Source organism: Mauremys mutica, chromosome 15 (assembly GCF_020497125.1).
Source record: "Mauremys mutica isolate MM-2020 ecotype Southern chromosome 15, ASM2049712v1, whole genome shotgun sequence".
Classification (NCBI taxonomy): Eukaryota; Metazoa; Chordata; order Testudines; family Geoemydidae; genus Mauremys; species Mauremys mutica.
The window spans coordinates 38858934-38886643 of NC_059086.1; the positions used below are offsets into that span (position 1 = coordinate 38858934).

Consider the following 27710-nt stretch of genomic DNA (forward strand, 5'->3'; position numbering starts at 1 on the left):
TCTTGTAGCTCCGGCCTGGCCTTGGTACTCCCTGCTGCTCGAGCTCTCCGTTCGGGATCCCATCCCCCTCCCGTTGTGGCTGGACCTCATTACTCAGGACTTCGGCAGACTCCGCCATCCGAGCCTACAGTCCCTCCATCTTACAGCTTGGTACCTGAGTGGTTGACCCACGCAGAGAGGGACTGTTCCGCGGCAGTTCAGCAAGTCCTACTAGAGAGCAGAAAGCCTTCCACTCGCTCCACCTATCTGGCGAAATGGAAGCGGTTTGCGCTCTGGTGTGACCAGCGAGGCCTTAATCCCTTCGTAGTCCCTGTCCCTACCATCCTGGACTACCTCTGGTACCTTAAGGAGCAAGGTCTTGCGGTCTCCTCCTTGAGAGTTCACCTGGCAGCAGTGTCCGCCTTTCGTCCATCCGTGGAAGGTCGGTCCATCTTCTCTAACCAGATGGTTTCCCGCTTCCTTAAAGGCCTGGACCGCTTGTATCTGCCGGTGCGGCGTCCTGCCCCGACCTGGGATTTGAACCTCGTGCTGACCAAGCTGATGGATCCTCCTTTCGAGCCCTTAGCCACGTGCTCCCTGCTCTACCTCTCCTGGAAGACGGCCTTCCTCGTTGCCATTACATCAGCGAGACGAGTTTCTGAGCTCCGCGCTTTGACGGTTAGCCCGCCATACACCGTCTTCCATGGGGACAAGGTGCAGCTTCGCCCTCATCCGGCCTTCCTCCCGAAGGTAGTGTCAGCTTTCCATCTCAACCAGGAGATCTTCCTCCCGGTGTTCTTCCCGAAGCCGCATACCTCGCCTTGGGAACAGCAGCTGCACACCCTCGACGTCCGCAGGGCGCTCGCTTTCTACATCGAGCGGACTAAGCCCTTCCGGCGTTCGCCCCAGCTGTTCGTAGCGGTTGCTGACCGCATGAAAGGCGAGCTGATATCCTCTCAACGGATTTCCTCCTGGGTCACGGCGTGTATCCGGACCTGCTACGAGCTTGCTCGCGTGCCGCCATGCCGCCTCACCGCCCACTCGACGAGGGCGCACGCCTCGTCGGCTGCCTTCCTGGCCCACGTTCCGATCCAGGACATCTGTCGAGCGGCCACCTGGTCTTCGGTCCACACCTTCGCCTCCCACTACGCGTTGGTGCAACAGTCTCGAGACGACGCAGCCTTCGGCTCTGTGGTATTACACTCCGCCACGTCTCACTCCGACCCCACCGCCTAGGTAAGGCTTGGGAATCACCTGACTGGAATGCATAGGAGCAATCACTCGAAGAAGAAAAGACGGTTACTCACCGTAGTAACTGTTGTTCTTCGAGATGTGTTGCTCCTATCCATTCCAGACCCGCCCTCCTTCCCCACTGTCAGAGTAGCCGGCAAGAAGGAACTGAGGAGCGGACGGGCCGGCTGGGGTATATAACAGGCGCCATAGCGGCGCCACTCCAGGGGGCGCCAGCCGGCCCACCGGAGTTGCTAGGATAAAAAAGTTCCGAGATGCCGTGCACGCGCGGCGCGCACACCTAACTGGAATGGATAGGAGCAACACATCTCGAAGAACAACAGTTACTACGGTGAGTAACTGTCTTTTTCGGTTGGAAGCGGAAGGGTTCATGAGAAAAAGCCGGTTGCGAGGACTCTCCCGTTCCGATTTTTTTTTGGGGGGGGGAAATAAAACCGCTTTGGAATGATCAAAACAGGCCAGGTTGACGCTTTTGGAACAAAATATCAATCGGAAAAACGTTTCTTTAGGAAACTGGAGTTCTTTTATAGTAAACAGGTTTTTTTTTTAAATTAAAGGTTGCAATTGAAATGAAATGTCTCAGTTGAATTTTCCCCCCCTGGATTATTGGTTTGTGAAAAATGTGGAGAGGTTTTTGTTTTTCTGTGTGGGACAAAATCCTCCAAACCTTGCAAGACAGGACCAAGCTCTGACGTATCGCAGTGGTCTGGCTTGGTGAGTTTGATGTTGCTCTCTAGCACTGGATAGAGGAGTTACTCCGGATTCCAGCAGCAGACACAGAAAAGCTTAGTGCGTTTGGACACCAGAGCTGGGTTCTCCTCCCAGCACCCCAGGGTCTCGGTGATGCAAGCTGGTTTGTTCCTCCAGGGGGGAGAACGTTGCAAATCTCCAAAGTCACGGGTCAAGGCCTCCCAAAAATCTCAAGATTGGTGTCAAAATTGTGAGACTTTTTGAATGGCGCCTTTTGGTTTGTTCTTTGCGATTCTGGTTCCGTGCTTTCTCTGCAGTCGCAGAGGCGAGACACGTTTTTATTTATTTTATTTGTTAACAGATTCCCAGATGGTCCCATGATTCCAGGAACTGGGGCGTGGAGGAAAACAAGCCTCTCTCACCCACCCCAGCTTCCCCAGGACGGCGCCTCCGGTACGTTCGTGCTCCCGTATTGAGCTCAGGAACACCCTGACTTCCACCACGGCAGTTCAGAGAGCGGGGAAGTGGGTGTGAGGCTGACTGGGGGGGGGCTCGGGGCGGCAGGCACAGGGGATGTTACTGTGACACACTGCCATAGCTTCGCTACCCTGCGGCGATTCAGATCTCGCTGCCCACAGCCTGGGACGAACAATGGATGGTGCAAACATCTTCCAGAGATGAGGCGAATCCTGAATCTCTGTAGGAAACGTCGCACAGCCTGCCTCTTTGAGACACCTTTCCGCCATCAGCGGTGCTCACGATCCCAACCCCGTGTCCCTCCCACGCTCCCCCTACCCCCCAAAAACCCCTACCCCACGCTGAGTTCTGACCCCTAAAGGCAGAAGAGCCAGAGCCTCCATGCAATCCACTAGGGACTTTGCGATTGCTCTTCATTGTCCACGGAAGGTGCCCAGATCCTACGGTGATGGGCAGCCATCTAAAGATGGGAAATGATCCAGTGGATCACCGAAGCAACTGAGCCAAGGATGCATGAGCATCTGGAGGGGAAACTGAGGCCCAGAGAGAACTATAGTGACTGGCACAGGGAAATGAGCGGAGATCTCCAGCATCCGACGCCAGTGCTTCGGCCTCTCGTCGACTTCCGCTGGGGCCCAGGGGGAGGTCTCTTGAAGAGGGAAAACTGTGTTGCTCTTAAAATGTCAATTTCATCTGCTGTCGGGGTGGCGGGGGGAGGCCGCCATAAACCCCACCCCCGGCCAGGCTCTAAACACCAACCTTGTCCCGCCTGTCTCCATCCGAGGCTTCCAGCCACGACACGACCCAAGCGAGTCCTAACCGTCCCCGGCTGTGCGGCGAGCACAGGGTGGATCCAGCGCTTGTAGGAACACGCCGGCAGCTCGGTTTGTAAAACAAAACAAAAAAAGCAGGTGGGGAATAAAATGGAGCCCAGGAGTCGGACCGGGATGCTTGCCTAGGAGCAGCTGCCGGGGAAGCGGGTCGGCGGCGGGGTGTTGGCGTGCCATCGCCGCTCACGGTTGGTAGCTCGTCTGACTGAGGCAGATTTGGGGTGTGAGCGCGGGGGCTGACTCCCAGGATCGGGGCAAGAGTTTGGGGTGGCGATGAGCCCCGGATGTGATGAGAGTTCATTAATAACGGGGTCTCCCAAATTGTTGTCAAAGCAGCGCCAGAGCCATCTGCACATTCAAATGCAGCTTGGCGATAAGGTGCAGTTGTTTGTTTTTCGAACGTGGAGTGGGCGTAACCGTCGGAAGCCAGGACCGAGGGACCGGGTGGATGTAGATCAAGACTGGGTGTCTTTCTGAAGGACACACAATGGTCCCGTCTGGATTTAAACCTTCTGAATGGCTGCAAGGTGCAGCTCTTAGCCAGCCCTGCGCTGGCGAGGAGGGCCGGGCTGGAGGACAACAGAGTTTTAGCCAAATGGTTTTTCCATGAAAAATGCCGAAAGGTTTGGGGCAAACCACGTCCATTTTGAAATTTCATTTTGAAAACTCCTCCTCCTCCCCTTCCCGAAACGAAGCGATTGGGTCGGGCCAGACCCCGCGGCGCAGGCCGGTTTGAGGCAGAGATTCGCTGGGTTTGTAGTTTAAAAAATAAAAGGTCAAAATCAGAACAAAACATTTTGGTTCAACCTGAACCGGTTTGGGGGTTTTTTTCCCCCACCCTCAGAATTTGGTTTCATGGGACATTTCTGATTGGTGTGTGTTCGTTGCTTGTTTCTCCTTCCGTTTCGGAACAGGAAAAGGTTTGCAATGGCAGAATTTGACACGCAAGAGACTCTGCGTTCTCGCCCGCGGCTCTGATGGCCGAGCTGAGCCCCTTGTCCCGGGAGGCAGGGAACTGGACCGAAACGTCCCAGCCAATCTCTCTGCCGCGGGTTAACATTGGCCGGCTGTGCATGGCCCTGGCGGGGGGACGGCGCCTTAGCCAGGGATGCTGCGGGGAGCAGGTGAAATCGGCGCAGCCCCATGCCCCAGAGTCGCCCAGGGCGTGTGGAGAAGGGGAAGGAACTGACTCCTGGGACTTTAACCGCCGGCTGGGGGCCATCCTCCCAGTGCCAGGCTTGGGCCCTGGGACCAACAATGGGTAGGGGCTGCTAGGCTCTGTTTGCATCACCCTGGGGGCGGGGCTGGGCCAGGGCTGCATCCCTGACCCCACCCTGAGCCCCCGGGGTGAAGGAGGGTGATTCCAACCCGCTCAGGAGAGGGTGGCAGGGAAAACCCGCCCCCCCCCGCCCCGCCCTGTTGCTGCAGGGGTTGGCAGGCATGCAGCATAGCCAGGAGATGAGTGGAAGCAGCAATAAAATTAATAGTGGGTTTTACCGGAGTCTCGCTGGGAGACAAAGGAACAAACCCCCCTCCCGTCCCATAAAGCGGCAGCCCAGCCCAGCTGTAAAAGCAGCAGTTCCAGGAAGGGAGCTGGCCCAGGTGCCCCACCGTGCGCCCCAGGGGCATAGAATAGAGCTGGTGCATTAGCCACTAGGCAACGCTATCTGTAACTGGGGGGGTTAATTTAGGGATGAAGGGCTGGCCGGATGGATAAGGAAGGCGCTGAACTGGGGCTCAGGAAATCTACGCCCAAGTCCTGGCTCCATAAATGAGTCGCGTCATCGTGCCGTGCCTCAGTTTCCCCCATTGTGTGTGAGCTGAAAGGCCCCATTCAAACAGGTATTTTGGGGGGGCGGGGGGAGTTTTCTCTGCTTAATAACTAAAGAGACTTTAAAAGCCAAGTTCACTGTAGATTTTTAGCTCTGTCCAACGTGGTGGTGTTACCGACCGAGAGCAGGGTCCCCGTCGTGCCGGGCGCCACACGGACAGTGGAAGGAGACCAGGAGGGCGAGGTGCAGAACCCAGCTCCATTCTGCTGGGAGCTCTGTCCTGGGCCACGTGAGCTCTCAGGGCCTGGTTTTAGGTCAGGCCGGAGAGACGTGTGCTTTAAGATCCAGAGGGCCTATGCTTTGTCTCCTCTGCCCACCCCCAAAGAGGGTCAAGGATGCAGGGAGACCCACTCGGCTCCCCTCCCACGGCCAGGAACAACCCAGAAATCCTGACGCCCTGCTGTAACTGCTATACCCCACTCCCTTCCCCGAGTCGTGGAGAGAACCCAGGAGTCCTGGCTCCCAGCCCCCCTGCTCTAGCCACTAGACCCCACTCCCTTCCCCGAATCGTGGAGAGAACCCAGGAGTCCTGGCTCCTAGCCCTCCTGCACTAACCACTAGACCCCACTCCCTTCCCCGAGTCATGGTGGGAACCCGGGAGTCCTGGCTCCCAGCCCCCCTGCTCTAGCCACTAGACCCCACTCCCTTCCCCGAGTCGTGGAGAGAACCCAGGAGTCCTGCCTCCTAGCCCTCCTGCACTAACCACTAGATCCCACTCCCCTCCCAGAGTCATGGAGAGAACCCAGGAGTCCTGGCTCCCTCCCAGCCCCCCCTGCTCTAGCCCCTAGACCCCACTCCCTTCCCCGAGTCGTGGAGAGAACCCAGGAGTCCTGGCTCCCAGCCCACCTGTGCTAACCACTAGACCCCACTCCCTTCCCAGAGTCGTGGAGAGAACCCAGGAGTCCTGGCTCCCAGCCCCCCTGCGCTAACCACTAGCCCCCACCCCCCTCCCAGAGCTGGGGAGAGAATCCTGGCTCCCAGGGATGCACAAGGAGACGCTAATGCTCAGGTCCTGCGGGGAGCCGCCTGCCTGGTGATAGCCACTGGCCCCCTGCCTAATTAGGGAAGCCATCAGCCGGCCCATTGTGTGGGGATGAGGGTCATTGATAAGGAAACTCTGCCCATTGTCTGCTAATGAGCCACTCTAATAAAATCAACACCCCCTCCCCAGCCACTGGCTGCTTCGCTGCCTGCCCCACAGCGCCCGCCCCGCAGGGGTTGCTCCCTTCTGTGTCTGTTGATGATACGGTGCTCCTGGGCCAAGGATCTTTCCTCCTGTGCTTTGCAGAGTGTGTGGGCATCGCCCGCCTGAGATGCAGCCACCTCTGGGGTGGGGCTGTTTCAATGTGTTCTAACCGCGACGTTGACAGTAAATCTCTTTCCTGTTCCATGCCTCAGTTTCCCCATCTGTAGGGTACTGACCTGCCTTTGCGAAGTGCTTTGAGATCTAGGGCTAGGGAGGGTCTAGGCTTGGCTGTATGGAGTCCACCCTAGATTCAGCAGACCCCCCACCTCCCGGAGGCTGCGTCGCCCCATGAGCAGAGGGGACACACGCACCAGCGCGTGTTTGCATGAGGCCCAGCGTCATGTGAGGGGCCTGCCCCCACTCCCCGTGCCCTCCCGCCAGACATAACCCGGAGATTTACAGACCCCCCAGCCAGGAAAGCTGGAGTATATTATCGTTAAATCACCTCCTTTGTTCTCTGTCCTGCTGGCCACATGATGGGCACATGGCCTGGCGGGGCGAAGCTTTTCCAGGATTAGTGCATTCCTGGAGCCGGGGTGCCCCCTGCCCTGCCGGCGGCGATGCCCCACGGGGCTGGGGGGGACGAGCCTTCGCTTGGCTTCCCTGCTGCGCCTCGGGCCTGGCATCACGGACAGTCCCTCTCCCGTGGGCATCCGCCGGCGGCAGCCCAGGCCTGCCATGGCGCTGAGCTCCACCCTCGGCCCTCCCAGGCCTGGGGAGCAATCCGGCTTCTGCCCGTTCCTGGCGGGGGGCCTTGTGTGCCCTGTGAAGGGGGGCGGGGAGGGGAGGTGTTAATTGGCTGGGGGGGAGTGTGGAATTAGCCCCCTGGGTGTTGATTCGAGTTAATTAGCAGGGAGGAGCCGGGTGACAATAGCAGCTTGTTTGGAGAGGCCACCCTGGAGCAGGGAGCCCATTAAGGGGGCGGGGAGGGGGAGTTCCCCCGGGCGTGATTGGAGTTTGCTGATGACTGGCCAAGTGGGGGGAGGCTTTGCTTAGTCCAGATTCAAAGCTCACAGCTAGGGGTTGACTTCCAGTTACTGTTTATTAGGTGGTTTATGGTAGTGCCTACATGCCCCAGTCAGGGGCTGGGGCCCCATGGTGCTAGGCACTGTACATTTTTATTGCTATTAGATGCATTACGGTAGTACATAGGGGCAACAGGCAGGGACCAGGGCCCCATTGTGGTAGAGGCTGTACATTATTAGGTGTATTACGGTAGTGCTACAAGCCCCAGTCAGGGACCCCGTGGCACTAGGTGCTGTGCATTATTAGGTGTATTACGGTAGTGCTACAAGCCCTAGTCAGGGACCCCATGGCGCTAGGGTGCTGTGCATTATTAGGTGCATTACGGTAGTGCTACAAGCCCCAGTCAGGGACCCCGTGGCACTAGGTGCTGTGCATTATTAGATGTATTACGGTAGTGCCTATGTGCCCCAATCCTGGGCTGGGGCCCCGCGGCGCTTGGCATGTATGATGCTGGTGCTTACACGCCCCAATCAGGGACCTTGGTGCTAGGTACTGTACATTATTAGATGTATTACGGTAGCGCCTACGCACCCCCGTCCTGGGCTGCGGCCCTGCGGCGCTAGGCGCTGTGCATTATTAGGTGTATTATGGTAGTGCCTACCCGCTCCAGTCCTGGGCTGGGGCCCCGCGGCGCTAGGCGCTGTGCATTATTAGGTGTATTATGGTAGTGCCTACCCGCTCCAGTCCTGGGCTGGGGCCCCGCGGCGCTTGGCGTGTATGATGCTGGTGCTTACACGCCCCAGTCAGGGACCTTGGTGCTAGGTGCTGTGCATTATTAGATGTATTATGGTAGTGCCTACTCGCTCCAGTCCTGGGCTGGGGCCCCTCGGCGCTAGGCGCTGTGCATTATTAGGTGTATTATGGTAGCGCCTACCCGCTCCAGTCCTGGGCTGGGGCCCCTCGGCGCTAGGCGCTGTACATTATCAGGTGTATTTTTGACAGACCCTTGTGCCGGTGGCACCATGACCCTGTCCAGTGCCTGCTCGTTTGTCTCGCCGTGCTGAACGAATTCAGCCCACCGTGCTGGACGGCTCAAAGAGGCTGCGAGGAAGGGGCTGCAGCGCTAACCTGGTGACTCGGGAGACCTGGTTCTGATTCCCTGCTGTGCCACTGACTGCTTGTTGGATCATGGGCGAGTCAGACCATTAAGGGGCACAGGGAGGGGGGTGGGGGGCCCGGGGCGTGATTGGAGTTTGCTGATGACCGGCCAGGTGAGGGGAGGTGCCTCAGTTTCCCCATCTATACAGGGGGGTCACAGCCCTGCCTGTCCCTGAGGATAAATACATTTACGGATTGAGAGGCGCTCGGACACTGCAGTGATAGAGTCACGGAGAGCTGCCAGTGCTAAGCCTCCCCATCAAAGGAGCTTTTCTTAAAGCCTCAACACCTGGAGTCATGTGAATCTTAACTTCCAGTTAAAAAAATACATTGCTAGCCTCGTGGTCACAGAGAGAATCTTAAAGGCTCCAGACGCAGGCAGCAATAAAAATAATCCTAAAATGTATTTGTAGAGCGAAATCTCATGATTTGGGGTCAAATCTCATGATTGTTATGCTAAATCTCAGAGGTTTTACACCAATCTTGTGATTTTTTGTGAGAGGCCGAATCTCGTAATTTTAGCAGGCCCGACTCCTGCTTCGCTAGTGTTGCTAACACACTCTGGTTCCAAACCTGGGCGTAGCTCCCAGCCTGCTCTGCGTAAGACGAGATATTTCCCAAGGACGCTTAGTAGGGAAAACGCACCGAACACAGGCTAGTTCCAGGCGGTATCTTTAAGACCTGAACCAGGGCTCTGCCCTGTGCCAGGCGGTGCTTTAAATATCCTGCTTCAGTCAGTTTCCCCTGTTTTTCTTTTCAATTTCCTCTAAGCCAGTTGGACAAATTAAATTGTAAGTGTCTAATTGCAGAGGGTCGCCCCGTGCGTTGTGCCTTTGCGGGGAGGGATTGGCAGGGGGATTAAGGATGCTGGCAATCCATTTTCATCAGCGTTTAATACCTTTGGACCTGCTGTTTTAGGGACCGGCTTGCCAGTCACCACTGCCACTCTGCGCAGTAATTGCAATTTCTGTTTGGGGTCAAAACTACCGTAATGTCAGGCTGAAGTGTCCCCCACCCCCACCCCGGATTTATTCTGCGCCGGAGCCGCGTTTCTTTGCTATAGGGGCTGCAGTCTCTGGGGGTACGCTGAGGGGGGGGAAAAGAGGCTGATCTCTAGGGCTAACTCCACTGCCAGGGGCAAAGGTGAGATATGGGGACTAGGGTGACCAGATGTCCCGATTTTATAGGCACAGTCCCGATTTTTGGGTCTTTTTCTTATGTAGGTTCCTATTACCCCCCCACCCCGTCCCGATTTTTCACACTTCCTGTCTGGTCACCCGAATGGGGACAAATCTCGTAGCTGGGGGTAGAATTTAAGAAGCCCAGTGGGATTATTGGAACCACGCTGGGGTGGGGCCTGGCCGCTGCGGGTCACCAAGCCTCTGCTCCTGCCAGAAGTTTCCACCAGGTCTTTGATGGCCGCAAGCGGCCCCAGTCTGGCCTCCTCTGCAGAGGGCAGCTCCTGGCACCGTGGCGTGGGCAGCAGGGACCCTGCAGGGACAGCCCTCCTAGCCGTTCCCTCTGACCCGCCCCCTGCAGCCCAGCGCCCCCAGGGCCACGCTGGGGCATTGGGGCCAGCGCTGACTGCGGGCGGAGAGCGCCCCCTGCGGAGACCCCGTCCCGCCCCAGCACTGTCCGGGGGTAGCACCGATTCTCAGGTGAATTCCTCTCCTCTGACGCCCTCTTTGCCGCTTTCAAATGGGACTCGGGGCGACACCAGATTTGGGCCGGAGGCGTCCGCAAAGCCATTTCCAGGGGGCCTCTTCCCACCCAACGGAGCCCAGCCCAGCCCGGCTGCGTCCACCCGGCATGCGGCGTATATAACCCAACCGCTGCTCGGCCCTGTGGTACGGCACGTAATCTCCTCCCTGCTTCTATTCCAAGACTGGGGATTTTCAATTAAGAATACTTACGGCCTTCCTCTCCTCTCGCTGCTATTTCCCTAATGAGCAGTGGCTGGTAACAAATTAATAGCCCTGACAGTGTGACCCTAATCCTCCTGTGTATTATAATTAAGCGAGGGAAGGCCTTGCTTCGTTCCAGCCGCTGTGTGTAATTAATCAACACGTGGCCGGGGCCAGGCTGGGGATTAACGAAACCCTTTAGTTTAACTTTTCTCTCTCTGGACTCATTAACGCAGCCCCCCCACCCCCGACCTGGGGGGAATTATTAAATACAGCCCCGGGCCCAGCCCCGCTCCCCTGGCCCGGCTGCCTTTCGGCGAGGTGCAAATCCCATTGCTTTGTTTTGTCTTGGCCGGGAATTAATGGTAATTAAAAGTGCATTGTTGTCCCGGCTTCCCGGATTGATGACAATGGAATATTCCTTTCCCCAGGCCTCAGTTTAAGTGCATTAGCTAAAGGGGATAGGCAAGCCAGAGTCCAATTAAACAATGGGCTTGGAGCTGGCAGGGAGCAAGGAGTTAAAGAGGAGGTGGGTGGTGAGGGCAGGACTCCTGGGTTCTGGCTCCAGGAGGGGAGTGGGGGCTAGTGGTGAGAGCAGGGGGCTGGGAGCCAGGACTCCTGGGTTCTATCCCAGCTCTGGGAGGGGAGTGGGGTCTAGCGGTTAGAGCTGGGAGCCAGGGCTCTTGGGTTCCTGCTGCGGGCAGGGACCAGGCTTCACTGCTTGTGGAAAGGCTTCGGTGGGGTGGTATTTGGGGGGTGGGGGGACATCATCCCCTCTCTGCCCCCACACCCCAGATCTGAGCCTTCTAATTACTGCTTGCAAACAGAGTATTGGGTGGGGCCATGAACCCCCACAACCAAATGCCCCCAAATTGTCACCCCACCCCCTGCCCAGGGAACCGAAGCCCCCTGCTGAATCTCAAGTGAGAATCCAGCCTGGGTGTTGGCTCGGACAGAGCTCCCGCTTGCCTGGGGGTCCTGGGGGGCGACCTAGCCTGTGCTGGGCGGGCCCTCCTTCCCGGGCAAGAAAACAACCCAATGGGGGAGCTGGTTGGCGGGGCGACCCCAGGCCCTGCCAGCCCCGAGGCACATCCAGGCGGCTGATCCTTGCAGGGCATCATCCCTAGAGCTGGACACACCCCAGCCCCATTGACTGCAACAGAGCATAGCACGTGGTCTGTTCTGTCCTGAATCGGGGGCCTCCCAAGTAGGATCCTGGCTGGGGGGACAAACGCTCAAGGTCCCCCTGCCACCTCGGGACAGGGACAGCGTCCGAAGCTCAGGTACTGGCCCAGGCATAGTCTGTAGGGTGAAACTATTAATGGAATTACAGTAGCACCTAAGGGGTCCCAGGCAAGACCAGGGTCCCCATTGTGCTGCACGCCTGCACAAAGGGTGGGAGGGGAAACTGAGGCTCAGAGAGTTACAGTGAGATGCCACAGCAGGTCTGTGGCAGAGAACCCCAGAGTTCTGAGTCCCAGAGCAGTGGGGGGCTGGGAGCCAGGACTCCTGGGTTCTATCCCAGCTCTGGGAGGGGAGTGGGGTCTAGTGGTTAGAGCAGGGGAGGGCTGGGAGCCAGGACTCCTGGGTTCTCTTCCCAGCTCTGGGAGGGGAGTGGGGTCTGGTGGGTTAGAGCAGGGGGGCTGGGATCCAGGACTCCTGGGTTCTCTCCCCAGCTCTGGAAGGAGAGTGGTGTCTAATGGTTAGAGCGGGGGGGGGGGGGGCAGGGAGCCAGGATTCCTGGGTTCTATCCCAGCTCTGGGAGGGGAGTGAGGTCAGGACGCAGGCCAGAGCTGGCTCTAAATGATCCCACAGGGTTGGGAGGCATCTGAGACTCAGGTTCTGATTGCCCGGGAGGTTCTCGGGGTGGCTGGCTCTGCCACCCAAGCAGGTGCTCCTCTCCCCGCCCGTGCCCCCCGCTGGGCCTGTGGAGAGACCCCCCTTTCGTCCCAGGGGATCACGTTTAATTGCGTCTGGCATTTCGGCAGCGGATTAGCGACTCGCTGCCAGCCGGGTGGACTGTCTTCTCCAAAGTCACCTCGCTCGAGTCCACCTCCGACCCCCTTCCCTGCCACCCTCCCAGGATTAAGGGGTGAGATATAGACAAAGACAGCTGACATCACGGCCTCCCTTACTTAAATCTTCCACATGTAGGTGGCCTCTCCCTCTTCTATTCCTTTCCCCCCTCTCTCGCTCTCTCTCTCTTCCTCCCCCTCCTCAAAGCCTTCGCCTCCTGGAGCTCGGCACACCCAGGTGAGTTGCTGGGAAGGGAGCTCAGCTAGTCTTTCTATTGTGTGCGACCGGGAGGTATGATTATTTGCCACTGATCCAGATTTAGGGGGAGCCGGGGGGGGGTGTGTTAGCGCTCTTGATAAAATTATATCTAATGATTTAAAGTCTTTACATTCGTAATGCCACTCGGCTGGCTTTAGCGTGCTTAATTCAAGAGCCGGTGGCCTGGGGAAGGCCCACACTGGTCCAGTTCGTCCTCCGAATGTTTTCAGATGGTTCTGTTTTTGGAGGGCGGAGATGCTGGGAACGTGTTGGGAGATGCTGGTGGCGACGCTGGGTGTGAAACGAACGCGGCGCGGGGGATCGGTCCGGGTTGGGTCGATTATTGGGATTGAGTTTTAAATGGGACGCGAAGAACTATTGCGTGACGTGGCCAGCAGACACGTAGTTATTTGTGCCGCCTCCGGAGCTGGTTTTGTGCCACTGGGCAATGGAAAAGGGGCATCTGCCTTATCATTTCAGAGAGGGACTCGACTGGTCATTAGGAATCCAACCACGAATAACACAACGTTTGGCGTTAAAATCCCGCTGGGCTTGGAGCTGAACCGAGCGCGTGTGCTGGGACGCGTGTGTCTTTCAAAGTTCTTTTTGCGAGATCAGGTGACAAGGAATTCTAGGACTCTGTGCTGCCGGGAGAAAGTCAGTATTTGTGTCTCCCTCTGGGTGCCGTTCTGAATAGCGAGCAATTGCCATCATTCGAAGTGATTGGCTTAAAAAACCCCAACCTGACAGTAACGTGGAGCATTTAGACTGGAACCGGTTAGCCTGTGTAGACAAAGCCGCTGTTCCTGCCCCGGCGTCCTGACTCGTTGTGTGTGTCGAAGGAGGGAAAGCAGCAGGTGTCTCTGCGTGGAGTATTGCTATTAACGAGAGACCTGCAATGTACTTGGCCACCAGTGGCTTCTCTTGCGGCCACGGGGTGCAAAGCAGTGGCCTCTCTCCTTCCTGCTGCTCCTGGATGTGCTGCCCGGGTGTTGGTTGCTGGGGCCGCCGGCAGGAGTCGCCCTGCGCCCCCCCCATCCCCAGAGACATGTGGGGCATAATGCTGGGGGAGCAGGTGGCCGATAGGTTCCTGACCTACCTTCCTGAGAGTGGTGGGGCTCTGGCTTCGGGCCTGGCCTGGGGCTCAGGCAGTGGGGCTCCCCCCACATCGCCCCTGGCCCCCCCTGTGTCCCCACCCACCCATCACCACTGATCTAGAGTATATTTTACTTTGAAACTACCAAGCCAGTATTCTGTGAAACTTCACTTTAGACCCAATCAGCTGGGTGATAATGGATTTAAACCTTTAGATTTAAAAGTGCAGATGCACTGGAATTTCTCGCAGATGGAATTCTCTTGTCTCTTCCCTTCTGGTCTATATCGCGTGCGCCGGGGCAGGTGGGGGATGTTTGCAAGGACACAAGGCCTTGGGCAGGCGTTTGCAGTCATCTGCAGAGTGCGACCCGGGTCAGCGACTGGACAAGGGACAGGAGGAGCGAGTCTCTGCCAAGGTCTTAAGACATCCACCCCGCTGGGTTTCTGGGCCTTTGAATCCAAAAGTTCTCAACCATCAAATGGGAAAACAAACAGGTGGTTCCGTGGAAGGCGCTTGGCTCATAGTCTGGCTCCCCCGAGACAGTTGTGTTGTGAAGGTGCAAAGTCGATTCCCAATTTCCTCTGGATTTGACGGTGCAATTATTTGTTTCTATTAACATTTTATTAAACACTTTAAAATCTGCCTCGAAAAAACCAGCGTAACCAACCAAAGGTCTCCGAGTCCGTCCACTTCTCGTGCTAGCGTCACCACTTCCTACCTGACTTTAAACATTTCATGCTGTATAATCCGAAGGGGCTAAAATGGAAATCAGTGGTTTGTATTACACAATTTACAAACACACACGTTGCACTTATAAAAATCCCCCTGGGTAAAGGCCAGTGATTACAAGAAGCTAAAGACTAGTCTGGCTCCACCTGTTGCAGCGGCGCTCAAACGTTTGTCCTGGCGACCCTTTCACACAGCAGGCCTCTGAGTGCGACCACTTCTTTATGTATTTAACACCATTCTAAATGCTGGAGCAAAGCAGGGTTTGGGGTGGAGGCTGACAGCTCGTGACTCCCCCATGTAATAACCTCGTGACCCCCCTTAGGGGTCCCAACCCCCAGTTTGAGACCCCCGATCTATTGTCTCTCCTCTTACCCTTTATTGTAAGTTTCTCGGGCAGGGACTGTCTCTTTTAACATGTGCCTGATGCTACAAGCCCCTTGGTTGTTAGTAAAACTCCAGACACAACAACTAAACTTCTGAGGGATCCGCACGCCATCCTTTAACGCTCTTTGGCCTTTGCATTTTCTTAGCTGCAAAGTGAAACCTTAACCCCCGGGTTTGCAGATAAAATAAGGGGAAGAAGGTGGGGAAAGCCGCGTAGTCTCTCTCTCGGGTAGCGAACTGTATGGAAATGAATCCAACTTTCTCCCCTGAATTTTATTTTTGCCTCTAAGCTTCTTAGGAGAGGTTTCAGAGTAGCAGCCGTGTTAGTCTGTATCCGCAAAAAAAACAGGAGTACTTGTGGCACCTTAAAGACTAACAAATTTATTGTAGCATGAGCTTTCGTGAGCTAAAGCTCACTTCTTCGGATGCATAGAATGCATAGTCCTCCTGTCTGTGTGTTCCATTCTATGCATCCGAAGAAGTGAGCTTTAGCTCACGAAAGCTCATGCTACAATAAATTTGTTAGTCTTTAAGGTGCCACAAGTACTCCTGTTTTTCTTCTTAGGAGAGTAATTTCAGCCGAGCCAGCCGAGCGCTCTTGAATGACATTTTTGGACCTTGTCTCTAGTCTCATCCGCTTGCTCAAAAGATTGTTAATCTCCTACAATCTCTCATTTTGCTGCCTTTGCAGCGTGTCTTCATTTGGTTATATGTGTAGACAAAGAAAAGGGATTGGAGAAAGGGAAAGGGGGGGGAAGGATCCTATCTTCTTTGAGGACACCCAGCTCTGCAGAAAAGAGCTGGTCTCTTCTGCTTGTAGCAATTTGGCCCTTCATGATTAGAGACACAATTCAAATATGAATATTGGTTCCTCTTTAGAGGCATGCAGTGACTTGGTTAAAAGTTGGGCCTATAGATTGCAAGGAGACAGAGCCGTAAGAAGGAGTTTTTGCGCCCGAGGCAAGGGCCGGCTCCAGGCTTTTCAGCAGCAATTCGGCGGCGGGTCCCTGAGTCCTTGTCGGAGGGAAGGACCTGCCGCCGAATTGCCGCCGAAGAATGAATGAAGCGGCAGCAGCAATTCGGCGGCAGGTCCTTCCCGCTGAGGGGACTCGGGGACCCGCCACCGAATTGCCGCCGAAGAATGAATGAAGCGGCGGCAGCAATTTGGCGGCAGGTCCTTCCCGCTGAGGGGACTCGGGGACCCGCCACCGAATTGCCGCCGAAGAAGCGGCGATGGTAGAACTGCCGCCGAAGCGCTGCCGATCGCGGTAGAGCTGTGCCCCTCCGCTTTGCACGCCCGAGGCACGTGCCTCACTCGCCTGGCCCTTGTTACAGCTCTGCGAAGAGATCTTCCTTCCCTGAAGCAATACACACTTTTAAAACCAGAACTTTTATATTTTTAATACTCTAGATTTTTCTTTTAATTAACGCAGCTTTAAATATTAGGGGGAAGAACGCAGAAGTGAAATAATACGTCAAAGGTTGATTGCTACCTAAGCACATTTTATGCAAACTGCGTTAGCCTGAATGTAACAAACGTGAATGTTCTTTCTGCTGCTATGTTATTTTCCTCTCTTAAATGTTTTTTAATCTAAGTAACCTCAAATATTAGGTTGCTGGTCTTAACAAGAAACACAAGATTGCTTTGTATCTTTCTTTGAAACGTGAGGCTTCTCTTTCATGCCTAGATTTGTGATCTTTTAAAAGCAATAGATTTGGGTTATCATTTTTTGAAATATTAGGCCCTAATCCACAAAGATTTCTGCATATGATTAAGTAACAAGGAGCGTTCCTACTAGATTTGACATTTTCCAAACGAAATATTAGCCCGCTGCTACAGTACAATGTCTTCTCTTTTTTTTTTTAAATTCCACCTGTTGAAATTGGAAACTGAATTAGATGAATTAAAATCCAGCCCAGCTGTGATGTATAGTTTCCGACTGCTGTTTTTGATCACAAGCTACCCCAACATACACCCACTCCCATCAAAGTCAATTTCAAGCCAAAGCGAAACTTTAAAAGACAACTCCCCATTCCAGACATGGACCTTCTCCTCTGCCATGTTCTCCCTCCCGAGCCATCTGAGAAAAACAATTCCCCCTGGATATTAATCTGCAAGAGTCTGTTGTTATAATTCCTATCATGTGAGATTCTTAAGGCAACAGCTGAGAATGGACCTCGCTCACACACAAAATTGTTTTGAGTAAACACTCCCCCCCCCGCCCCCACTCCTGGGGCTTAGAGGAGAAAATCCCAAATCTTCAGATCTGAAAGCGCAGAGAGAGAGGGAGAGGAAAAGTCTGCTGAATCCACTGCACCGCTCTAAATCTGCTCTTCGATTCAGGTTAAGCTTCTCCTTTTATTGCAGATTATACAGCTCGACTCCTCTAGCTCTTCCCAGTTATCCTTTTAACACATTTTGCTCTTTCTCGCTGCGTTTTGGGGGGTTGGCATGGCGTGGGTTTGCTAAAGATCTGCACATCCTCTTCTGGTGATCCAGCAGCAAACCGGTCTCTGTTATGTTTTCTTCCAGCGGTTCCCGGCACTGTTCAGTCTGGACTCTTTGGAAAGACATTTCCTTGGGCAAAAAGGTAAGAAGACATTTGGTAAAGGCGGGGTTTTTTTTCTCCCTCCAAAGCAGAATTTGCACACCTCGCTTGCCAGCTCCAGAGCTGACTTTGCTGCTATGCCATTCGAGCCCTCTGCTCACTAACCTGGCTGGGGCGAGACGTAAATCCCCAAAGAAACCCCAAAACTTTCTTTCTTGGCATTACCAAGGTAAGGACAGTTCAAAAAGAAAACTCCACGACTACCGCAAACGTGCAAACCTTCCTTATTTCTTCCAGCCAACAGGGTAGATCTAAAGCAAGGCATTCTTCTTTGGTTTATTCTTATTTCTTAACTTCCTTTTCTAAATTCTCAGCAGGAAATCAATGTAGAACAGCATTTCCCTTATATTTTGTTTGTATGTTGGAATCTTAAGTCAAGTGTTACAAAATATATCTACAGAGACAGATTTTTAAAAAAACCCACCTATATATTTAATAGTCACATAGCATGCTCTGGGATTGGAGTCGTTTTAAATAGAGACCATTTTAAAACTGTACTATTCGTGCTTTGGCAAAAAAATGTTAACTAACTGGAAATTAATTTTTGCTTTTTCCTGTTGCAAAGATTGTAACCTGGCTGGGGTCAAGATGGCTTAAACTGGCACCAAATTAGAACAAATTGAAAATGAAATTGTGATTTACAAAAAAAACCTGATTTTTTCCCTGCAGATTCAAACATCTGATTAACGGAAATGGAGTCAGATTTTTTAATAGGATCTTAAACAAAGTCATTCCTATAATTATAATAATAAAGTTGGTATGAAGGAACCAAGGTTTTGTACTGAGTGACAAGAGACCAAAGAATTTTTTGTAGGGTGATTTGTCATATTCGCACAGCCTGGGCTTAAACCCACAATTCGACCCACTGTGAACAGATCACACTGAACTGGGAGAAAATTTGGCCAGTCCTAACCACAGCCAAGTGGAGGGTCCATTTGTATATTGCACTCAGCCTAAGAAGTTGACAACAATAGAAGTTTTGTTACAAAATAGCTCACTGACAAATTTCACCAAAAAGTATTAAGGTTGGATACAGCTCTAGAAAGCGCCTATATTCCCTTTCAACATGTGATGCCAGTGCAAAATGATTCAGTGTAAAGCCTGTATCTAGAGAGGATGGGGGAAAAGATTTTTCTTTTGTTTTGCTCTGATCACCACTGTAAAAGAACTACGTTCAAATGTGGTAACCTCCCTTCAGAAACGAATCCAACCAGGATAATCAGTTGCAGCCGACGAAGTGGGTATTCACCCACGAAAGCTCATGCTCCAAAACGTCTGTTAGTCTAGAAGGTGCCACAGGATTCTTTGCTGCTTTTACAGGATAATCTTGTCGGTTTCATTCCAACTCAAAAGAATAATAATTAATGTTTTAAGTCATCACCATTAGCCTTAACTTAATCGTTAAGTTACCTTCAATACATAAAACGCAAACGAAAAATGATGCATAAAAAGCTTTTCAAAACTAGATCTTTATTATTCTGTTTTAAGGTCTAAGTTTAAACTCTCAGGGAGATGAGATTTATCTAAATTCCTATTAATTAACTAAGAGAAGGGGAAAGAATTATCAGAATATTGGTTGTACTACAATTCCATTGCTATGAATTGTAACAATATTCTACAGTTCAGCTCAGTTATTTCGTTTGCTTCCTGACAAAGGATGAATGCATCTTGCTTTGTTCATTGAAATAATAATTATCGAATTCCAGAGAGTATATTTCAATAAGCATATTTAACAGAAACAAAACTGATGATTTATATATAAATATATATACATTGCGATCTAGCTCTAGAGAGAAAAATACATTCATACAGTTCGGGATGAAGTTGTGGCATTCTACAATTCATTTTCCACTACATGCGTCCGATGAAGTGAGCTGTAGCCCACGAAAACTTATGCTACAATAAATTTGTTAGTCTCTAAGGTGCCACACGTGCTCCTGTTCTTTTTGCGGATACAGACTAACACGGCTGCTACTCTGAAACCTACAATTCCTCAGCGATTCATGGCTTGTTTTGGGCCAGAAAGAAGCTAAATGCTACCAAAACATTTCAGACACAACACTGCTCAGAGGTCTTTTAGTCAGTTGTTCCTTTGGGTAAAATAACCTATTATCCCCTCAAAGAGGAAAACTTGATTTCGCAAATCTCGTTATGAACTAGGAAGAAAAGCAAAGATCTGAATGTAATTCATACAGGTTTTGCAAAATCATCAAAACCTCTTTCAAATACTTTGAGCTATTGAAAGTGTTTTTTCAACACTCAAACCCCTGTTTTCTGTTTCCCTGCCTGGCCATTCTGCAAAACCCATTATTTTAAATCGATCTCAGTGCTTTCCCAGATTCTCTCTCTCTAGTGGTTTTAGTTAAAGTGGATTTTGTTGACTTGTCAGCGAAATCACCAGAATTATTTGTATAAAAGATTTGGAAGAAAAAACACGGGCATTTAAACTGGTTCTGTTTGGGCGGGGGGGGGAATTTATTAACAGAATCACCTTAGATCGCTGTCATTTCAGATTTGAGAGCTCCCGATGAAAAGTGCGAGACAAGAGCTAGGTAATAATAATAATTCGTAACTCGGGGTCACATTTTCAATAGCACCCAAGTGACTTTGACTTCGGCGGCCCTTGTGAAAAACTGGACTGTAAATTCCTCGATCACTTAGACGCTTTTGCAAATTTTAGCCTACGTTTGTCAGCCAAAAAGAGAAAAAAAAAAGTGGTTTTTGAAAATACATTCCAGTGCATGTTAAGAAAATAACGGCCGTAGATCAAAGTCCATCTAGCCCAGTGTCCTGTCTTCCGACAGTGGCCAATGCCAGGTGCCCCAGACAGGGGCGGCTCTAGAAATTCCGGTGGACCTCCTGCAGGCATGACTGCAGAAGGTCCACCGGAGCCAAATGCCGCCCTGCCAGAACAATGCCGCCCCACGCGCCTGCTTGGCGCGCTGGGGTCTGGAGCCGGCCCGGGCCCCAGAGGGAATGAACAGAACAGAGAATCACCCAGTGATCCCAAGAGTTTTCCCCTCAATACATCAGTTGGTTCTAAAAGGCTCGTTCTGGATTTCTCTCTAATGGGCTCTGTTTTTGATTTATTTGTGGTGGGGTTTGGGTTTTTTTGGTTGGTTTTGGTTTTTTGCTCAGACTAGTTTTTCCTCTGATCAAATCTGGAAATGCAAAAATTCCTCACTGCCCTGTTTACAGCCTTCACTCCAGAGTCAACATGCAGCCTTAGGAGCTGCAGGCTGCTTACTAAGGTGCAAATGAGTTGCTAAGTGTCAGTCTATCAGTCCCTTCCCCCCCACCCCCTCCACTTGTTTACAAGCCCTCAGAAACTTGCCATGCCAGGCAGCTGATGACAGAGGATGGCAAATTGCAATCAAGGGGCTGTTTTAGGAGGAAGTTTGGTTTAACCTTCATTATTTTTTGGGATTACCCACTGTTCATTTTCATAGAGAGAATAAGGAATTAGCTGGACCCCTCTGTCCTCACCCAAAATCAGCACAGGCCAGAAATCCTGGCTCAAGGCACAAACAGCAGCCCCCAGATGAATAAAGACCCATCTTCGAGGCATTTCGGGATTTATTCTGATGAATAGGTTTTAAGGCCAGAAGGAACCATTAAGATCTTGTGACCTATGCTTCCCCCAGCCGAGAAATTCAAGCAGCAATTCCCGCACCAGACTCCATAACTGGCGGGCGTCTTTTACAAAGACACCCCAGCTCGATTCTAAGGTTGGGTGGAAAATCCCCCCAGTCCCTCGGGAGGGTGTCCCAGCGTGGCCAATCTGCAGTCGCGGGGCCCCGGGAACGAGGTGGTTTCTCCGAGTTCGGCTTGCCGGTTCTGTTTCTAGCTCGCAGGGCTGCGGAGAACCTGTAATGGCTCCAACCCCAGAAACTGAAATAAAAAGGTCCCCACATTCTGCAAGGCTTTGAAGATCTCGTGATTTCTTAAGCCAATCTTGTGATTTGTTTTGGGTTTTTTTGGAGCCTGACGCCTGATATTTTTAATGCTTGGGCTTGGCAATGGTAGGTTAACTGCTCTTGCTGTTAAAAAGGTGTCTCTTGTTTCCAGACAACTTTCAGCCATCGTATCTTTCTTTCAGTTTTATTGTGATAGCCCCTGGGGCCCCAGTCATGGGCCAGGCCCCCACTGTGCCAGGCGCTGTACATTTTTGTTTCCATTCGGTATATTACAGTAGCACCGTGATCCAGGCTCCATTGTGCCAGGTGCTGTACATTTTTTGTTTCTATTAAGTGTATTACGGTAACACATAGGCACCCCAGGCATGGGCCAGGCCCCTACTGTGCCAGGTGCTGTACGTTTTTATTGCTTTAGGTGTATTATGGTAGCACCATGGTCCAGGCTTCATTGTGCCAGGTTCTGTACGAATGAAGCCCAGGGTCTCGTTTTGTCTCTGTCTCCTAGATGAAAGAGCCCTCTGCTCTCAGAAATCTCCCCCTGTGGGTCTTTTCAAGTCCAGCTGAGCTCTGGACCCTGACTGATCCGAATCCACAACATTTAGGAAGCCGGGGGGGAGAGGGAGATTCTGTTAAATGGCTCTTCTCCTATGGAAACTTCCCAGCAGCCAAACCCAAGGGAAACCTCCCCCATGGTGAAGGCAGCCTCGCCAGGGCTCATTTTGTTTTATTTCATTCGGTTTGGCTCGTTGGAACCCGTTTCTCGGGGCTCAGACCCGGCCAAGGAAAGGTATCGAATCCGTTCGTGATTTATGAGCGTTTTCTGGGCCGTGCTCGTCACCAGCCCTGTTATTAACCAGAACAAGTGCAATAAAATGTGGCTTGGCCTGGCACGAGTTCTCGTGTTCCCCCGGAGGGAGTTGGCATGGTACAGACAGAGCGGCGGAGGGACGGCGCGGTTTCCCTCTCCTCTCCTGAATCCGTCTGGGGATGGAACGGCTCCGACAACAGCAGCAAGTGAAGGCAAAAGGAAACAAGAAAGCAAGTGCTCGTCTACGCTAGCAAAACAGCCTCCTGGTTTTCAGCCGCTGTTGGGTGCTCAGACAATCGTGAGCCGTTTGCACGAAGTGCTCGCACCTCACGCTGTGTCTAGGACTGGGTGAGGAATTAGACCAAAACCGCCATGATCAGATCTGCTCCTAGCAGATGGCTCTAAAATGCACGAGGGCTGCCTCTTGGGGGGAAGTTAACGTGGGGTGGGCCAGGATGGGCTTTTTGGCAATATTTTCGAAGGGAAGGCCAGCGGTGGTGGGGCCTCGTCTATAACCTGACAGCAGCTGCCTTTCAGGGAGAGCTCGTCTTAGATTGATTGCCCGAGGCTTCTTTGGCCTGGAACTGATTTATTTGTATTATGCTGGCTCCTAAAGGCCCAGACTGAGATCAGGGCCCTGTTCTGCTGGGCGCTGCCCAGACCCCGACTGAGATCAGGGCCCCATCGTGCTGGGTGCTGCCCAGACCCCGGCCGAGATCGGGGCCCCATTGTGCCAGGCGCTGCCCAGACCCCGGCCGAGATCGGGGCCCCGTCGTGCTGGGCACTGCCCAGACCCTGGCCGAGATCGGGGCCCCATTGTGCCAGGCGCTGCCCAGACCCCGGCCAAGATCAGGGCGCCGCCGTGCCAGATACTGCACAAAGAGAGCCAGACAATCCGTGCCCCACAGAGCTGACAATCACAATAGACAAGGAGTGGGAAGGGAAACTGAGGCACTAACTGGGGCAGCGACTTACACATCAGTTCACTGGCAGAACTGGGACTAGAACCAGGTTTTCAGCATCTCCATCCCCATGGGAGCTGGTCCCACCGCACAGGGTCTTGCTCCGACATTTAATTATTCCGTCAGCAAAATCCTGGTCTTCATACTTTGTACATTTCTTCACTAGCCTGTGCCCGGGAGCCCCTGATGATCCTGGCTCCCCCCCCCCCCCCGCCCCAGCAGGCATAAATCGGAACAGCTGCATCCCAGGTCTAGGCTCTCAGCGGGTGTTAACGAGCGAATCTGGTCCCGTTCGCACCAGCTGAGGATCCGGCCTGATACTAGCAGCCAAAACCCCAGCCCGGCCCTACACTTCCCCCACACTTCCTCAGCAGATCTGTGATTTACACCTCAAAGGAACTGGACTGTGCAGAAGTCCCCACCCTACTGAATGGAAACTGACCAGAGACCTTCTTTCTTACAGGGGTCGACTTAACTGGTGCAGTGTGGACTGATGTTCCCGCGCCTTTCGGGTCTCTTGCCTGCAGCCACCCCCTCTCCTGCCCCACGCCCTGAGCTGTGTGTGTGCGTCTGCTGCCCATGCAAAGGAGCAGCTCGGCGGAGGGCGGGGAGGTTTGCTGGGCTTGATTGAGTTAATGGGCAGGGAAGGGTTAACCAAAGTCTCCTTCAACCCTGGTCCTTGAAGGTGTGAAGTCCCCGGGCTGCCTTCTCACCATTGGATGGGCCGTTGCCTCAGCTCCCCCGTTCAGAGGAGGGTGCCCACAATTTCTGGGTGTGTCTTTTCCTCTCCCCACTCTGCAGCGAGCCTGGGTGGCTGAGCGGATTGGAATAACCTAGCGTCCCAGTCCCAGGAGAAGGAGCCCTTCGGGATCGCCACTTCCTGAGCATGATGTCCTATATGAAGCAGCCTCATTACGCAGTCAATGGGTTGACCCTAGCGGGACCGGGCATGGACCTGCTCCACTCCGCCGTGGGATACCCAAGTAAGTGCCTTTCCGCGATTCCCCCGCGGGCACTCAGAGACTAGGCTCCCGGAGGCCACACAAGGACCTGTCACTTTCTGGGGAGTGGGTTGTGGGTTAGGGTGAGCAGAGAGCAAGTGTGAAAAATCAGTGGTGAGTAATAGAATCCTATATAAGACCAAGTCCCGAATGTCGGGACATCTGGTCACCCTGTTGTGGTTGTTGGGGGAAAGAAACCAATTATTGTAGAGAGAGGGAAATAAGCTAGTTCCTGTTCCCTAGCCAGCAAAAGACCCGGTTCTTATCGCACGGAGCTGAGGGCACCAGTTTCTGTTCAATCGAGTGAGTGAAATAGGCCAGTTACAATTATCACACGTCAAAGAAATTCATTATTCTCGGCGAGATGTTAGCGTTGTCCGGAGCTTTATCTCGCGTGAGTGAAGGAGACTAGTTATTCTGCAGGCACTGGAAAAAGCAAACAGCTGTTGTTATAATTCTAGAGAACGAAAGCAAACTCAACTGGTTATTATTATAACTACAGCTAAATAAACCAGGTACCATGAGACTGACCGAGTCAACTAGCCCAGTTATTCTCCAGCGACTGAGATCAGCCAGTTATTCTAGAGAGTGTTTGGCTCACTGGATAATAATTGGTTTATTTAACTTAAACAAGTTAGGTTTATTTCACCCACTCTCTGTGATCCATTTATTTTCCCTTTTCATTATGATGATTGGAGAGTGACCAGTTGTCAGAGTGAAACAGTCACCTAGAACAGACGGGGGGTTGATTCATAGAACATCATTCAGAGATACTTTGACAGAGGTCCCCTGAGAGCCCAGGGCTGCCTGTGGGAATCTGTGATCAGTGGCTTTCTGCTGTCCTTGCATTCCTGTCGCCCTCTTACTGAACACTGAACACTGGCCTGCAAGCAGTTTATTGTCATTTGGGCTTTATTAAAGTTTTAAAGTCAGCAGTACGCAAGCTGAGGTGGAAATGGAAACTCAGCCGTTCACTTGTTTACAAACTTGAAGCTGCATCATCAGTAGAAATCAACTGCTAAAAAACCAGACGGCCCGGCAGGTCTCCTGGCCATGGATGCTTTCCCCAGGATAGGGGCTTACTGCCATTGTTTATGTCAAATGATTTACGTCCCCAAATCTCCTTGCTGTTCTCCGGCCAGCCGCCCAACACAACTTCAAGTCGTGCGGATCAGTCGGCTCGTGCACTGTGGGCCGCGTGGTATTTTCACTTTATCGGAGGAAACAAAACATCAACATGCTCAAAAATATCTAAATAGCGGCAGAGAGTTGAAGGCAAAGGTAGGGACCCCAGATGTGAAAGTCAAAGAGAATTGACGCCCAGTTCAGTGTCCGAATGTGCCAAGAGAAAAACAAATCTCTAGAGTGAATTGTTGGGTTGGAAGAAAACACGCTCTGAACGGTGACTGGATCTTAGTAAATCTACTGGCCTCTAAAACCAGCCCTAGTGGTGTGCAGGGCGGGTCTCAACCAGGGGCCCGGGGCCGCGGGCAGGTTTCAGGGGGTCCGCCAAGCCTGGCAGCATTAGCCAAAGCCCCCTGTGCAGAATTGCAGCCCGGAGCCCCACGCCCCATCACCCTGGGCAAGTGTCCTGCTGGCTACCCCCTAACGCTGGCTCTGGCTTTTATATGCAGAAACCCAGCTGAGCCCTGGAGTTTTTAGAGCAGAAAGAACAAGGCTGAGAACCCCTGGTGTGTGGTGTTCTCAGTTCAAAACTCGAGTCAAATCCAGCTATACGCAACGGATCCGGACAGGGCGCCAGTCCTGCAGTCAGAGCTTGCGGGTAAATCTTCACGGAAGCCAGAATTTAGGCTGTGGAAGTGAGTGTCCACTGACCCTCGCAGAGCTGGACCCTTCTAGAAAGCAATTGGATTCATTGCTGGAAAACATTTTAGGAAGAGGAAAAGTTTAGAAATTTCGACCCCTTTTTAAAAAGAAGCCCTGCTGTTCCCGTTTCTGTGCTTCTGAGTCAACAGCCAGGCACGGCTGTGATGCACTTTGTGCTTCTGGCAAACGCCGCTTGGATTGTTTTTGTCAGATGTAAATTCATTTTGTTCCTGGTTTTTGTTGCTCAAAATGTCCTCACATTTTTAAAGATTCCTTTCCCCTCACCTAACGTACATAATTGTCACAACAAATACAAAAGCATAAAAAAGGCCTACAAGTTTTTGAAGTTGAATCAGAATGTTATTCATTCCAATAGCATTTTATTTTAATATTAATATACTAAAGCCCCAAATGTTTGGGAAGTTTAATCAGCATGATATTCATTCAAATATTATTTTATTCTTTATTTTATTCATTCTATATTCATTAAACCCCTAAAAAGTTGAGCCATTTAATCAGAATGCTATTCATTTCAATATTATTTTATTAAAAGTATATTCAGTAAACTCTAAAAGCTTTAGAAATAGTAATGGAATCATGTTAATTAAATATACTCTTATGAATTTTATTTTTTTATTGATATATTAATTAAAGTCCTAAAAGTTTCCCTGGAAATCATGAAGGCTGGAAAAGCAGAAGGCAAATAAAAAGAACCCACCGTTTATTATTCCCCCCCCCTAAAATCTCATGGTTTTTGGGGAACCTGCCCCAGGATTTTTGAATGTTTGGGGTTGGTGGTTCTGAGCCCCTTTGGGGTTAGAACAGGAGCTCTTTCCCTTACATAAGACAAACCCTGTTTGAGCTCCAGATGCAGCTAGGGTGCACGTGTTAGAGACACTTCCACACTTCCTGGCTGTAGCGTGTTTCTCAAATGCGTCACCGTGGCCACATGCGGCCACCAGGGGCTTTTCTTGCAGCCACAGGGCTTAATTTGCCCCCAGGCTTGGTAGGGCTGAGTACAGCTGCTATGACGAGTGATACTCGTTAATATCACTTGTCACAGCAGATTTACCAGCTAGCAAGAAATAAATTGCAATGATTGCGACATGTCTGTGCATATTGATCTGGTTTTCCTAAAGCTAATTAAACTCTGGCGAGAGATGAGCCGGCTCTGTGCGATGCGGGTGCAAACGGCTCTCATTCCGGTTCCCTGGGGTGTTCCACTCAGCGGTGCCCGGGTGCAGATGGCAGCACAAGCTGCAAACTGAGAAGCTGAATGTGTTTCTCAGAGATGACGCCGGTGAGAAAGTTCAGATCCAAGCTTGGCCCAACATTGCGGGGGATTTCTGGGTTCCCAGCTATAGGATCTCCCGGCTCTAAGCATGGATGCAGGAGAAATGCTGAGCAAACATGTGACCTAGTGCAGGGTTCCTCTAATCTCGACCACGCGTCCCAATGCACACGCACCCCGAGCAGTCTGGGTGTGCGTCACGTGCGATGCGTGGCCACACGGTCGTGAGTTTCAAAAGTGACTTGGGATTAGATGGCCCAATCCTGAGGCTCCTGAAAGATCTGATTTTCACGCCGTGCTAACCACCTCCCCCTGGCTGCACCCCGAAAGGCAGGTGGAGACTCAAAATAAGGAGGGGTCTAAAGTCACTAGTCATTAAACCCCCGTGGCCTCACTCTCCGCGGGCTCTGACTCTCTGTTGCAACAGGTGTGAATCAGGAGTAGTTGCACTAAAGGGTCTAATTCCCCTGTGCACGGCC

General features: G+C 52.2%; 1 protein-coding gene across 1 annotated transcript in view; it reads left to right on the plus strand.

The window, feature by feature from the left end:
- The first annotated feature begins 2323 nt into the window (after positions 1 to 2323).
- Positions 2324 to 27710, plus strand: part of LOC123350446 (homeobox protein otx5) — a 30273-nt gene continuing 4886 nt past the window's right edge. The window contains exons 1-3 of the mRNA XM_044989059.1: positions 2324 to 2373; positions 17350 to 17407; positions 23914 to 24095. Of these exons, the coding sequence (XP_044844994.1) occupies positions 23999 to 24095 (97 nt within the window). The 5' untranslated portion in view covers positions 2324 to 2373; positions 17350 to 17407; positions 23914 to 23998. The remainder of the gene's footprint in view (positions 2374 to 17349; positions 17408 to 23913; positions 24096 to 27710) is intronic.